This window comes from Triplophysa rosa, linkage group LG4 (assembly GCF_024868665.1).
Source record: "Triplophysa rosa linkage group LG4, Trosa_1v2, whole genome shotgun sequence".
NCBI classification, from domain to species: Eukaryota; Metazoa; Chordata; class Actinopteri; order Cypriniformes; family Nemacheilidae; genus Triplophysa; species Triplophysa rosa.
In genome coordinates this window covers 3989661-4002564 of record NC_079893.1, presented here as the reverse complement: position 1 = coordinate 4002564, position 12904 = coordinate 3989661, and the positions used below count along the sequence as shown (strand labels likewise).

The 12904-nt window shown below is 37.8% G+C and overlaps 1 protein-coding gene across 1 annotated transcript in view; it reads right to left on the bottom strand.

The window, feature by feature from the left end:
• hecw2b (HECT, C2 and WW domain containing E3 ubiquitin protein ligase 2b) overlaps positions 1-12892 on the bottom strand; it is a 27990-nt gene extending 15098 nt beyond the window's left edge. The window contains exons 1-8 of the mRNA XM_057332282.1: positions 12526-12892; positions 6498-6605; positions 5466-5560; positions 2055-2130; positions 1304-1473; positions 1045-1187; positions 746-846; positions 9-664 (exon numbers count right to left, since the gene is read on the bottom strand). Coding sequence (XP_057188265.1) covers positions 9-664; positions 746-846; positions 1045-1187; positions 1304-1473; positions 2055-2130; positions 5466-5560; positions 6498-6605; positions 12526-12859 — 1683 coding nt within the window. The 5' untranslated portion in view covers positions 12860-12892. The remainder of the gene's footprint in view (positions 1-8; positions 665-745; positions 847-1044; positions 1188-1303; positions 1474-2054; positions 2131-5465; positions 5561-6497; positions 6606-12525) is intronic.
• Positions 12893-12904: the final 12 nt, after the last annotated feature.

The window sequence follows — 12904 nt, the reverse complement described above, 5'->3', positions numbered from 1 at the left end:
CGTCAGACCTGTGTTACGGCAGCTGGCTGCTGCGTGCCGTCAGTGGTTTGTGTGGAGTCGTGACTTCCCTCCGCCCCTCCGTTTTGGCTCGTCGTGGCGCTGCTACTCGAACCCGATGCGGTCGCCTCCGTGGCTCCGCTCGCCGTTTCTGACCCAACTTTCCCCCTGTCTTTCGCAGGACCCTTCCCCTTGTCCTGTTCAGAGGAGGCGGGTCCTGGTCCTTGTGCCCCGTTGGTCAACGCCGCATCCCGGGAGGCGTGTCCTTCCTCGTCTTCATCCGAGTCTATATGAAGCATGGCATTGAGCCGGGTGTCGGTGGGGAAACTGGAGCGTAGTTTAGGGGACGCGGCTCCCAGGGGTCTGTCCCCGGGGCCTTTAGGAGCCTCGATGGCATCCAGGTAATCATTAAGCGAGGATTGTCTGTGAGTATGACCCGGGACTCCTTCACCAGGGTCTGGGATCCCGTCTCGTTGAAGCCGATCTTCATCGGGGTCCATGGAGAACTCGTCGGGTCTGAAGGCATCGCCGTGCAGGGACCCTTCGGAACCGGTGGGTGAGGGGCCTCTGATCACGCGAGGGGTGGGATGCAACACGTCCTCGTCGTCCGATGGGCTGCCGGGGTCTCCGTTCACAGAGGACGCTCCCAGCAGGGACCCCATAGCATCTAAGAAAGCGTGAGAGATCCCTATTGAACCACATGGAATTTCACTTTTGAATTTACTGTAATAAAATCATAAACACGTACCTTCTTGTCCGTTAGATGTGATCTCCACCCTTAAATGAAGTTGCCCGCTCACATGTTCAGTCGGCAGACGCTGACAAAGGGTGTAACTCGCATACTGATCCCTGTAAACCACAGACACGTTTTATTGTGCAGTCAATTTGATTCATTGACTTTTCATAAATGTAATTTCTAAAGAAGAGATTTTTCCAGCTTATATAAACCATTACAAAATGTGCGCTTCTAAAATTAAAACGCAGCTATTAACGGAGGTTCATGCATAATAGATGCTCAGAGTAAAATCTGAAAAGTGAAACGCTGACCCCGCCGCATGTCTCTCCAGCAGTCTTTGAACCGGGATCGTCAGCTGACCCAAAAAGCGCTTAATGATCGGGCGACTTTTGGCAAATTTGTCCTTGACCTCAATTTCCAGAACGTCCGTCATCAACGCAACAAAGGTGTACTTCTGTACGGGAACATGAAAGAAATATAAGAGTAACCATATTTTGTGCCCCCCCCCAAAAAAAAGTATTACGAGAAAAAAAATGGACTTTTCTGTGATCATTTAGCAGTGTTATTTACCTCTCCGTGCCACACCGGGTTGGTGGTGTTGGATATGATGGATGTTCGTCTCTCTTGGCCGTGGTGGGTGAATGTCGGGAAGCCGTTTCTCTTGCCTGGGTGGATGCTCATCTTCAGATAGGGGTCCGGATTAAAAAACATTCCTTTCTTCAAACCCTGAGCCCTGATATCTGCAAAACATCCAAGAATGAAAAATCCAAGAAATCCAAGAAGGGCTTATACATGAGTGTTCACCACAAGAGGGCAGAAACATAACAATGTTTTATGACACATCATAGCATTGCTGTGATATGAGAATCTGTGAGAAGATTGGCCGATTAAAATAAATAGACTTAAATCATCATTATCGATAAAAAGCACCTACATAGAAGTGATTTGTACAATGAATTAACTGACTGTGTTAATATTTATTTGTGACGCATGTCAGTTAAGTGTTCGGTCGACCGAACCGCTCATGTAGATTCATTAGCTAAAAAGCAAAAAAATAGGATCAAAACCTAAAGCCTTTTGTTGTACACAAATAAAATTGTATAATTACGACTTATTAAGATTTATATAAAGTATCGTTCTAGCTACAGTACACAACAATTACATTCTATTTAATTCTATATTCAATTATTACCCAAGTCTACAAACTGTATCTGCGGTATTAAATATACTTCTGTTTATGAACCATATTTCTGAATGAACTGTACAAACACTGTATAATGTTACACATATGCTATTTTTTCTTTCATTTGTATGTACATACCCGATAAAGTGAAGCTGACCAATTTCCTGCAATGTTCTGTTACAGACTGACCGTCCAGCTGCCCTTCTGCCCCGACCTATAGAGGGCACCATAACGCACAATTACACACATAAAACTCCATATTTTATTTAGTCTGAGTTGGATGATGGACAATAAGATGGAAAACCTGTTGAAAATTATGCTTGATTTTGAAAAGTAAAATACTGCAACATAGATAAAATGATACCTAGTGTTAAACTATAGTGAAATAAACATTGATATAATGTAAAAGCATTAGCAGGACTGGTTACTATGGTGTTTTAGCAGAAACGGTGGATACGTTTTTGTGAGAGTGTTCAGACGGGACTGTAGGTTCATGTCATGAATAATTGAAGTCCATTATAATGTTCCTGCTCATTAATGTGGCAGTATGTGTGATTTATGATTATAGACTCTCGGTCAGAGTACTAACATGACGGCTTCGGAATATTATGACCCATAATCTCCTACGAATCATGTCAAGCACATGTTTCATACACATTCGGATGAATCCTTTTATGGAGCCTGATACAGGCGACTTCAAACTTTTATAAACTAACCGAACCTGAACCATTTGATGCCCGCTGGCTATATTTTATATTTACATTTACATTTAGTCATCTAGCAGACGCTTTTATCCAAAGCGACTTACAAATGAGGTATACAATAGAAGCAATATTATATTTGCATTATTATCTTAATCATTGTATTTTTTACATTACATTTAAGACAATTAATCGCGATTAATCGCATCCAGAATAAAAGTTTGTGTTTACATAATATATGTCTGTGTACTGTGCATATTGGTTTTGTATTTATAAACACATACGCATACATGTATACATATTTAGGAAATATTTACATGTATTATTGTATTATATACAGTATATACTAATGATTTAAATGATATATAAATGTTAATTCATGTTTATATTTTTCTTAAATACATGCATATATGTTTATAAAAACAAAATTAAAATGCACAGTAAACAGACATATATTATGTAAACACAAACTTTTATTCTGGATGCGATTATTCGCAATTAATCACTTCCCTTACAGAAAAGAAGCACGAAATTCACATGTGCACACTGATCACGTGTGAAATGTGTTTTTGGAACATTTTGGTGTCAATCCCATGTGAAACCCATGGGATAACATGTAAAAACCCATGGGATGACATGTGCGACGTGGTGATATGACTCCACATGTGATCACATGTTCTTCACATGTCACCACATGTTCTTCACATGTCATCCCATGGGTTTTTACATGTTATCCCGTGTTTCACATGGGATTCACACCAAAATGTTCCAAAAACACACATTTCACATGTGTTTTTTGCACATGTTAGACACATGTTGTACACACGTGATCACATGCGAAAAACATGTGACATTCATGTATTTTCTGTGACAGCCCTAATTACATTTTTTTAATGAAACATAGTTTCAGATCAAACAACAACTAACTGAATCAGACTCAATGGCACACAAAAGTAACTACAGAATGCAAGAAACAGCAAGATAATGAAACAATTTGATGCATTAAGTAGAAATAAAAAAATTTAAGTAAACTACATTAAGATAGTAAGCAGGAGAGTTATGTACAGTACACATCTGGTGTAAGATCAACCATTAGATAAAAAAACGAAATGCCACAAACATCTGATCCGACCACAGTTCAGATCCAAATATCTCCCCTCCTTAAGCTCTGATTATATACTTGCTGTCTAATGAACCCCAAATAGGAATAAACTTCCCATCGTTAAAAATGACAATGATTATTTTTATATTTGGAAAATGCAATAGTTCTACACTTTTAGTTGACTGCATGCAGACTCAAGTCTCTGTGAACTTCTGGCCCCAGATACGACTCTCATCCCTTTCTCAATATAACTCATTCTACGTCTGAGGTATCACTTGTATAAATCTCTAACCCTAAGTTCAAGCACTACTCATTTTCCCCTGCACCAACACTTGAATCACTAACAATTCAATCAGTCCTTTCACATCGAGTGGAGATGCGCTGTAGTTTACGCTCATGTTACAGTATATGTGCCCTTTGCACTAGAAGCATATCAAAGAGAGCTCTCTCTCTCTCTCTCTCTCTCTCTCTTCCTGTGCATTCCCTGCATGCCTGTGACACATGATACGCCTCTATAGAGCTCAGTCAAACTCCAGCGCATGATAATGGAGCCTACGGGCAGATGGACAGAGACAGACCGAGAACTACAGACACATACAGATGATGATGCGAAAATGAGGCGTGCAGTGATCCCTCCCGCATGTGCTGCATTTGTGAGACACTGGCCGGGTTTCCATCCAAAGTTGCGAATTTAGCTTATGCGCAAAATTGTAACTTCGCATAAAACATTTGCGAATAAGCACCGTCACTTCCTAATAAACTGCCACTAAATATCAGTAAGAAAAGTAAGAGAAGCCACTGAATATAATAATTTTCATAATACTTGCGCAAGCAGACGATTACGAAACGCAATAAATGCGGTGCTTTTGTGGACGCCTGCTGTTTGGGAAACACAGTCGTGACAATTCTAAGAGGCAATTACAGAATACTTTGACGACTTTGCTCAGGCATTTAAGAATGACCATAACGACATTTCTGATGCTGCGTAACTAGATCGGGACTCTGGTTAAGCCCATAAGCACATTGAGTCCGAAATTTCCCCACGTTAAAAAATAAATACAACCTCACGTTGTGTCAACCACATTTACACACTGCCTCCGATATTTTCGTCCGTCATAAAAAAAATCAGACTGGGTTCGATTTTCTGCGTTTTTCACATGCGTAGCAACTTAGCAAGCCTTTTGAGAGGCCTTTTTTAACAATTCAGAAACACCGTAAAAACGAGCGCCAAATACGAAAAAACGCATACGAAAATTTCGGACTGTATGTACAAAGACGTTTAGTCAGGTTACGTCGTCTCAGTGCAGTTACGTGACTTTTTGGAGGAATTTATTCGGAAACTGCGTTTCCATCTTCCATTATTCGCATTAACCCTGAAAAACCACATCAAGCGACCGTAAAAACTTTTTTTCGAATGAAGGGTTTTTAATTCAAAATTTAGCGTTTCCAACCCGCTTACTGATGCTGTTATCAATCATTGCATGCTGATGTTTATAAAACAAATACAGTAAATAATATACACTCATTAACTGATTCTATTATTTGCCTGCATGGTTGCTTGGCAACTATAAACATCCTAAAGAGCTGAAGGCTAATGAACAACAATAGTGACCAAAAGTGATCATTGAAAATTGACGTCTTTATTCAAATATATTATTAAAGATATGTCATCTTAACATATTAGCTACCCATCTGCCACACTGACCACACACACATAAAGACACGCGCGCGCGCACACACACTTACTGTGACTCCTGGGTTTTTGACTGTAATGCAGGGGGTTGTAGCCCTCAGTGCCCCGCTCACGCCATGATAATATTTAAAACAGATTTTGGTCTCAGCTGAGGAAAGACGCACAGAAAAACAAACATTTTGTTTCTGAAAACATACATATTTCTGATACATCTATCGTTATCATAGGATGACAAAAACAGTCTCAGCAGCAGACAAAGTGAAAGTATTTCATTTGTCGCATACACATGCTGTACGCAACGTTCTCTACCTTAAAGAAAGTACATAATTAATATTAATAATAAATCAATATAAAGACAAAAAGTACAATAAACAAGTAAAAATTAAATACATGAAAAGATTGAACATAGAAAATGTATGCTGTCTGCTTCTGCGCATTAACAGCCACGGGAAAAAATAACTTTTTTTACTGTGTTTAGGTAAAATTATAATTTTTGTTTAATTCTGTGAACTACTGATTGAACTATTTCTCCCAAAATAAATTCAAATAAAAATATTGATTCTATTTGCATTTATTTGGAGAAAACGAAAACTGGACAAACAGATCAAAATAACAGAAAAGATGCTCTGTGTTTTTTCAGACCTCAAATACTGCAAAGAAAACAAGTTCATATTCACGTTTAAGCAATACAACAGTCAAATTTGTACATGTGTTTAGGAAAGTTCGAAAAAAAATGAAATGGATTTTTCTCACAGTTTTCATGCGTCTTGTCATGCTGTCAGTGTCTTTCACATTGCCGTTGGATGACTTTATGTCACTCCTGAGGTTTGATTTTGTTTTTGGTCTCTTCATTTTTTCCCGCGGCTGTATATGCATGTACCATATTCATGCAATTTTACATTTACCACAAATGTCACGTAATGTTTTCGTCGCTCTGACTGTGAACGGTTCCTTGCAGTTACAGGCTGAACTTCAAAACTCAAAGTACAAAAGTCTATATAGATCGCTAAGATCAATAATACCAGTCATGCTCACTTTAAACAACACTAATAAACAGTCAAACTGAAAAACAAAGTTCCACTTACGTTCCATGAAGTACGGCCCAGGCTCCAACCTCCATACAATCTGCCCCTTCTGAGTACCATTTACACCGCGGTTCTTTGAATCCCAGACGTTGGAAGGACACGTCTCGTCTAGGGAAACACAAAGCACGGTGTGTAAATACAGTATGTGTCATACCTGGACAAATGAAGAATTTAAGGAGAAAGAGCAGGAGTCACATGATTGTGAAACAACAGAGGATTGGTCGGCGCCAGGAACGCAGTTCTGACCACGCCGCCACGGGCTCATTCTCTCATGGGTTTAAGGTCTTTTCTAAAGGTCTAAAGAACAAATACTGTGGAATACAAAAGGTTTTGTCCTGAGAGTTTGTCCGGACTCCAGTTTAAGTGTTTCCTGTTTGTCAACTCGACGTGACCCTGATCAAACAAACCACCTCGCAGCCAGTGTTGGGTGTAACTAGTTACTAAGTAATTAGTTACTGTAATTTAATTACTTTTCCCTTGAAAAAGTAAAGTAAGGGATTACTCTTATTTCTTCTGTAATTTAATTAGTTACTTTTGATGTAATTAAACTAAATACTTTGTGTAACATATGTGTGTGTAATAGTGGAATTGACATCAAAATTCAGAGTCTAACTTTAAAATCTGCGCTTTAATGTATAATGCTCACATTTGTAATACTTTGGTCAGTTAATAATACTACTTTATGTAGTTTAATATTATTTATTTGAAGAGTTAAAAGAGCCCTTTCATGTCTATCCTTGAATCACTTAACTAATCAAGGTTGATATAGAATATAGAAAGTAATTAGTAATAAGTAATTAAATACTTTTTGGAGAGAGTAATTTGTACAGTAATCTAATTACACTATTGAATATGTCATTAGTAACTAGTAATTCATTACTTTTTCAGAGTAACTTACCCAACACTGCTCGCAGCTCCCCTCGGTCTTATAAATCTCAATACAGAACGCAGAACTATAGCTCAATACATAATGTACATGCATAATATATACAAAGCACTCAACTACAGATGCACTTTAATAAAAGGACTGTATACATACCCACAGATCAAACACTCTGCTTTAGTATATAGACTTTATGTACAGTAGTGATTATGGAAGAATGATAAAGGGATAGTTCACCCAAAACTGAGAATTATGTCATCATTTATTCACCCTCCTGTCATTTCAAACTCGTATGACTTTCTTTTGCAAAACACAAACGAAGATATTTTGAAGAACCAAACAACATTTGCCACCACTCACTTCCATTGTATGAACACAAAACCACTGAGACTTTTCTCAAAATATCTTCTTTTGTGTTCCACAGAAGTAAGAGTCATATGCAGATCGATTAAATGATAACAAAATGTTTATTGTTTGGTGATGCATCCCTTTAAATGTACGCAAACACTATGCATTATACTTCAAATACACACAAGTCACCGAATCAATGAAATCACGATGATCTCAAAAGTCAATAATCCCAAAGTATTAAATGTGTGTGCAATAATACGATGTATCAACAACATTTTTGTAATTGATCTGTTTTCTACTATTTCTTTTTCCTTATTTATATACAGATTTGTAGGTATGTCCTGTTTGTTCTTTTTTTGTAAAGATGCTTAACAATGCAAATTGTGAAATGTGCTTTAGAAATAAATTTGAGTTATTAATAAATTCCATTAAAAATAAAAACCTTCATGTACCACCAATATACGGCATTATAGTTCCAGACGGAGACAAAAATGCTATAATTCCACTATATATCATGACATTAAATCTGACAAGCACATTGCTGGGACTCGGGAGTGACTGATGATTGATATGTTTACAATATCTCAAGACGTGAGTCAGGACATCAGGCTTTACATTACTATTTACATATCCCTATATTAGAGTATATATTATCACAAAGAGCAAGATTAAAGGGTTGGTGCTCAGTTTATAATAATGAATCTCCGAAAGATCAGAATATCTAGTGGCACAGTAAATAGACGGCTCTAATGAATTGATTGGCACTAATTCAGAGCAGACAGATGGCATTGTGGGTCCATAAACACATCAGCTTTAATAATTTCCAGTATAATCAATACAACCACACACAAACCAGAGACCCAATACCCAGTCTTGATTATTTGGCCTTAAGCGCAGGACAAACATTATTTCAGCAAAAGAATCAAGAGACCTTCTATATAATACAACGAAATCCATTTGATTATACAAAACGACGTTAATATGACTCTTATTTAAGAAGAACAGATACACTTGTATTGATTTCAGCTTGCATGCTGTATATCTACAGTATAATGTAATAATGTGCAAATTGAAATAAAAAAAAGTGTGTCTCCTATGTGTTTATAAATATATAATATTTGCAATATCTTTAATATACGTGTGTGTGTGTATGTATATATACTATATACTGTATATGAGCAAAAATAAAAAAATATATATATTTTAGCTTAATTTTATTAATGTATGTCAAAAATGATCTTACATGTGTATGTTATTGTACTTATCTTAAACAATATCAGGAGAACCATCTGGAACTATAATGAACTCCTGGGTTTGGAAAAAAATTACTGAGCAATAAAATCAGTTGAAGTCATACTGAGTGCATGACATACTACAGGGAAAATAAGAATTTCTGCACATAAAACATCAAATCAAATTTAGGATCAAAACTTGAAACGTGAGTTTCTGTTGAAGAAAGACCTGTGATGTGTAATTCTGAGACACTACTCATTGTGTCAGCATCTCTGTGAATAGACTAGACTTGTCTGCTGTGATCTATAGATACTAATTTGAAACTATATCACTGATCTGACACCGGGCCTTTGTTACAGAACGTCTACAAAAAGCCACAACTCACCCGACTCTGTCACACGATTCACATAAAAATCAATCACCTCTGGCACCCGTGCAGTGATGCCTTTACGTCACACTGTTTACTGGTCATGTTACATGACCACATGTTCTGAGCACATGTTGAAAAATAATTAATCCAAATATAAACCAAAATAAGACAAAGTGCACAGTTACACTTACTGGATAAAGAGATTAAAGATTAAATAGAATCAATATTTACCCCAAAAATTCATTATACAAAAAAAGATTAAATAATAATAATAATAATACCAATAAATGTATTTTCATTACCATTATAATCATCATCATTATTATTGTTATTAATATTATTATTATTAATAATATTTTATTTTTATTAAGCAATACCAGGATAATAATAATAATACTTATTATTATTGTTGTGGTAATTGTTGTTTTTTTGTTTTCTTTTTTGTGTAATGAATCTTTTGGGGTGGATATGCCTAATTCCTAATGAGGTCAAAATACTCCAACAACTGGTTTCACTTTCAGATTTTTTGTTTTGTTTGGGTTGAAATGACGACGGTTTGTGATAAATGAAATCAAGATGGTTCTAGATTTATAGATTTATAGTCACAATTCATGTCAACGTTGGTATAATAAAACTGAAAGAGACTTTAATGGTTAAGGAGATTTTACCACCATAGCTCCAAACTAATTCATTAAAATCATTAGATCAATATATTGCTAACCCTAAAAACGCATGAACAAACCAACACAATTTAACATTATAGTTCGAACCCAAACAATAATTTGAACTAATCAGAATAACTAATCATATCAATAACACCTCTGTCAAGTACATTCAGTGAGAAAGGAGTCGGGATGAGGCAGTTACTGTAGGACAGGTCATACATCACGTCTGGGTCGCTCCCATGGGGTGAATTAGACTACAGGTATGAAGGGAACTCCAGAGTAGATCGATTACTGGCACAGTCCCCAAGCGAAGCCCTTTATCTGGGACAGGCCACAGAAGATTCTCCCCGTCCAGATCGATGGCTTCATACAGCTGAATGCCGTGTGAGGGGTCACTTTTCACTGACTGTAACTAACAGCTCCTGAATCCTGTATACCACATCTGCCATATTACACCAGAGGTGAAGTATTTATATTCTCAAGTACAATTTCAAGTGTCTGTTGTGTTTATACATCACTACAGTACAAAGCATAATATCATACTTTTGACTTATTTTATAAAAAATTTTTTTAGCTTATGTACACCAAAAATCTATGTACTCAAACATTTGACTTGAGTAAATGCAAGAAAGTACAAGATTTTTTATGTATTTAAGTATTAAAGGTAAAAATTTAACAAATATTTCTAAAATTGTGGAGTGAAAATAATTATAACGTAGTGTGTACGTGTAAAAATACTTCACTACTGCCCACCTCTGTACAACATTTACGCACTTGGCAGACGCTTTTATCCAAATCGATTTACAGTGCATCTAGTGTATGCTACACCTGCCATACTGCATACTTCAATTGACATACTACACTCCATGCATTCCAATTCACCTACTTATACTACGCCCTAATAGTAGGTACTGTTTTTGTGTTGGAATAGTAGGTGCTTCTGAGTGCATGGCAAAAGAGATCGCAAACACTGGGACATACTAACAGGAAGCGGAAGTGGCCGTTGTTGCCTAGACAACATCGTGGCCAATAACTGTCACACACAACAAAATACAGCTCTTCTTTCCATTAAGGTATTTATTCATTCATTATTTCGTATGTAATGTTTACTGTATACTTACATTTGTTAATTTAGTGACGCATCAGTTATATAATTTATTAACGCAGTGGAGCGCCACTAAACTCCGCCTACTCGCGGTGAGTTGTGGGTAATATCAGCCGTTATCATCGTTCTGCACTTCGAATTTCTACCGGAAGTAGTAGACCATCGGGGAATCTTTGGAATACTCTTTTCAACATACTACGATTTGGGACATACTAATTCTACTTTCGAATTCTATTTAGGAACGCAGGGATACAGTAGTACAGATGTCATACTAAATACTGCAGTTACATACAGATAACATACTACATTTGCCATAGCATATACATTACTACAGCTACCATACTACAGCTGCCATAGTACAGAGTACTACACCTGCCAAACTACGCACTACCGTCACCAGACTACATACTACAGTGGCTATATAACACGGAGTACTGCACCTGCCATACTACATACTATTGCTGCTAGTAACTACATACTACAGCAGCCAAACTACATAGTACAGCTAGCTACCATACAACATAGATTACTACAGCTCCCATACTACATACTACAGGTGCCTTACTACAATTTACAGTTGCCATTCTACATGACATGTACTATACTTTGAATAAATAGCAACATTAATGGACAACAATCAGCTCAAATAATTGAATCGATTTTTTGTGGAATTCTAATAACAACATCAAATAAAACTATACTAAAAATGTAAATTCAATATAAACATGTTAAAAATGTTGTAAACATAGTAATAAACAAAATTGGTGACTGTACAATAATGTCTCTAAATGTAACCAAGTTTTCTGTACTTCAACCGCATCTTGACCAATAAATGGTTAATTCTATCGCAGTCGCTCTTATAATCTGTATAATCTAGGGCCACTGGTGGATTCCATCTTGTCCACGGTTGCTCACCGTCTCATGGGATAAGTTTAGCTCATCCGCCCACTTCACCTCTGCAAATCAAAACAACAGCGGTTATGAGCTCTCAAGGCCATCAGCAATAGCGCTGAGTAATGAGATTCAACCATCGGTGCGAGCGAGGGTTCAAAAGAGAGAGAGAAATGCAAGATAAAACGCAGATAATTACTCGGGCGATCAAGCCAATGAGTTACTGAGTCAGCTGTATGGCTGGTCTTTCGCTTATTCACATTTAACAGCTCGCGCTTCATCGCTCTCATTATGAGCAAATTACGACTCATCCATCTTCAGATCCGTGGAGCTGCAAAACAGAGATTAACCTTGCCTTCCACTCACCTTTGCTGGTCAGAAATGATTTTAGTTTCTAGTATATCAATGTAACCTAAGAAGCTTTCATGTCTGAACTTTAAAAGCGTTTACCTTTACACATTCGGCAGATGCCTTTATCCAAAGCGAATCATTTTTTATTTTATTTTATTAAAGCCTAAAGAACATCTTACCAATATGGTACAGCCCGATCCAGTCGGTGGCATCCACTTCCTCCTTGATATCCCAAGAGATGACCAGGTTTTGTCCCCGCCCGAGCGTGAACTGGTACGTCGAGGCTGTTAAAGAGGAACGGCTATCCGACGTCACCAGGTCGGTGTCACTGTTGGCCCTCTGCAGGCCCATCGGCTCCGGGGCTCCTCCTCTGGAGCTTCCCCCATTTCCAGAAGCACTCTGCGCCGAGAGGCTGCAGAGGTTTTCGGGGCTCAGCGTGTAGCGCATGTGCGGGCTTCGCCGCCTCACCACTAGGAGATGTTCACGGGCAGTCGTGGTAGTGCCGGTAGCCATGGTGACCTGGGTAGAGGGGTGGTGGGAGGTGTGGTGGGGGGAGGG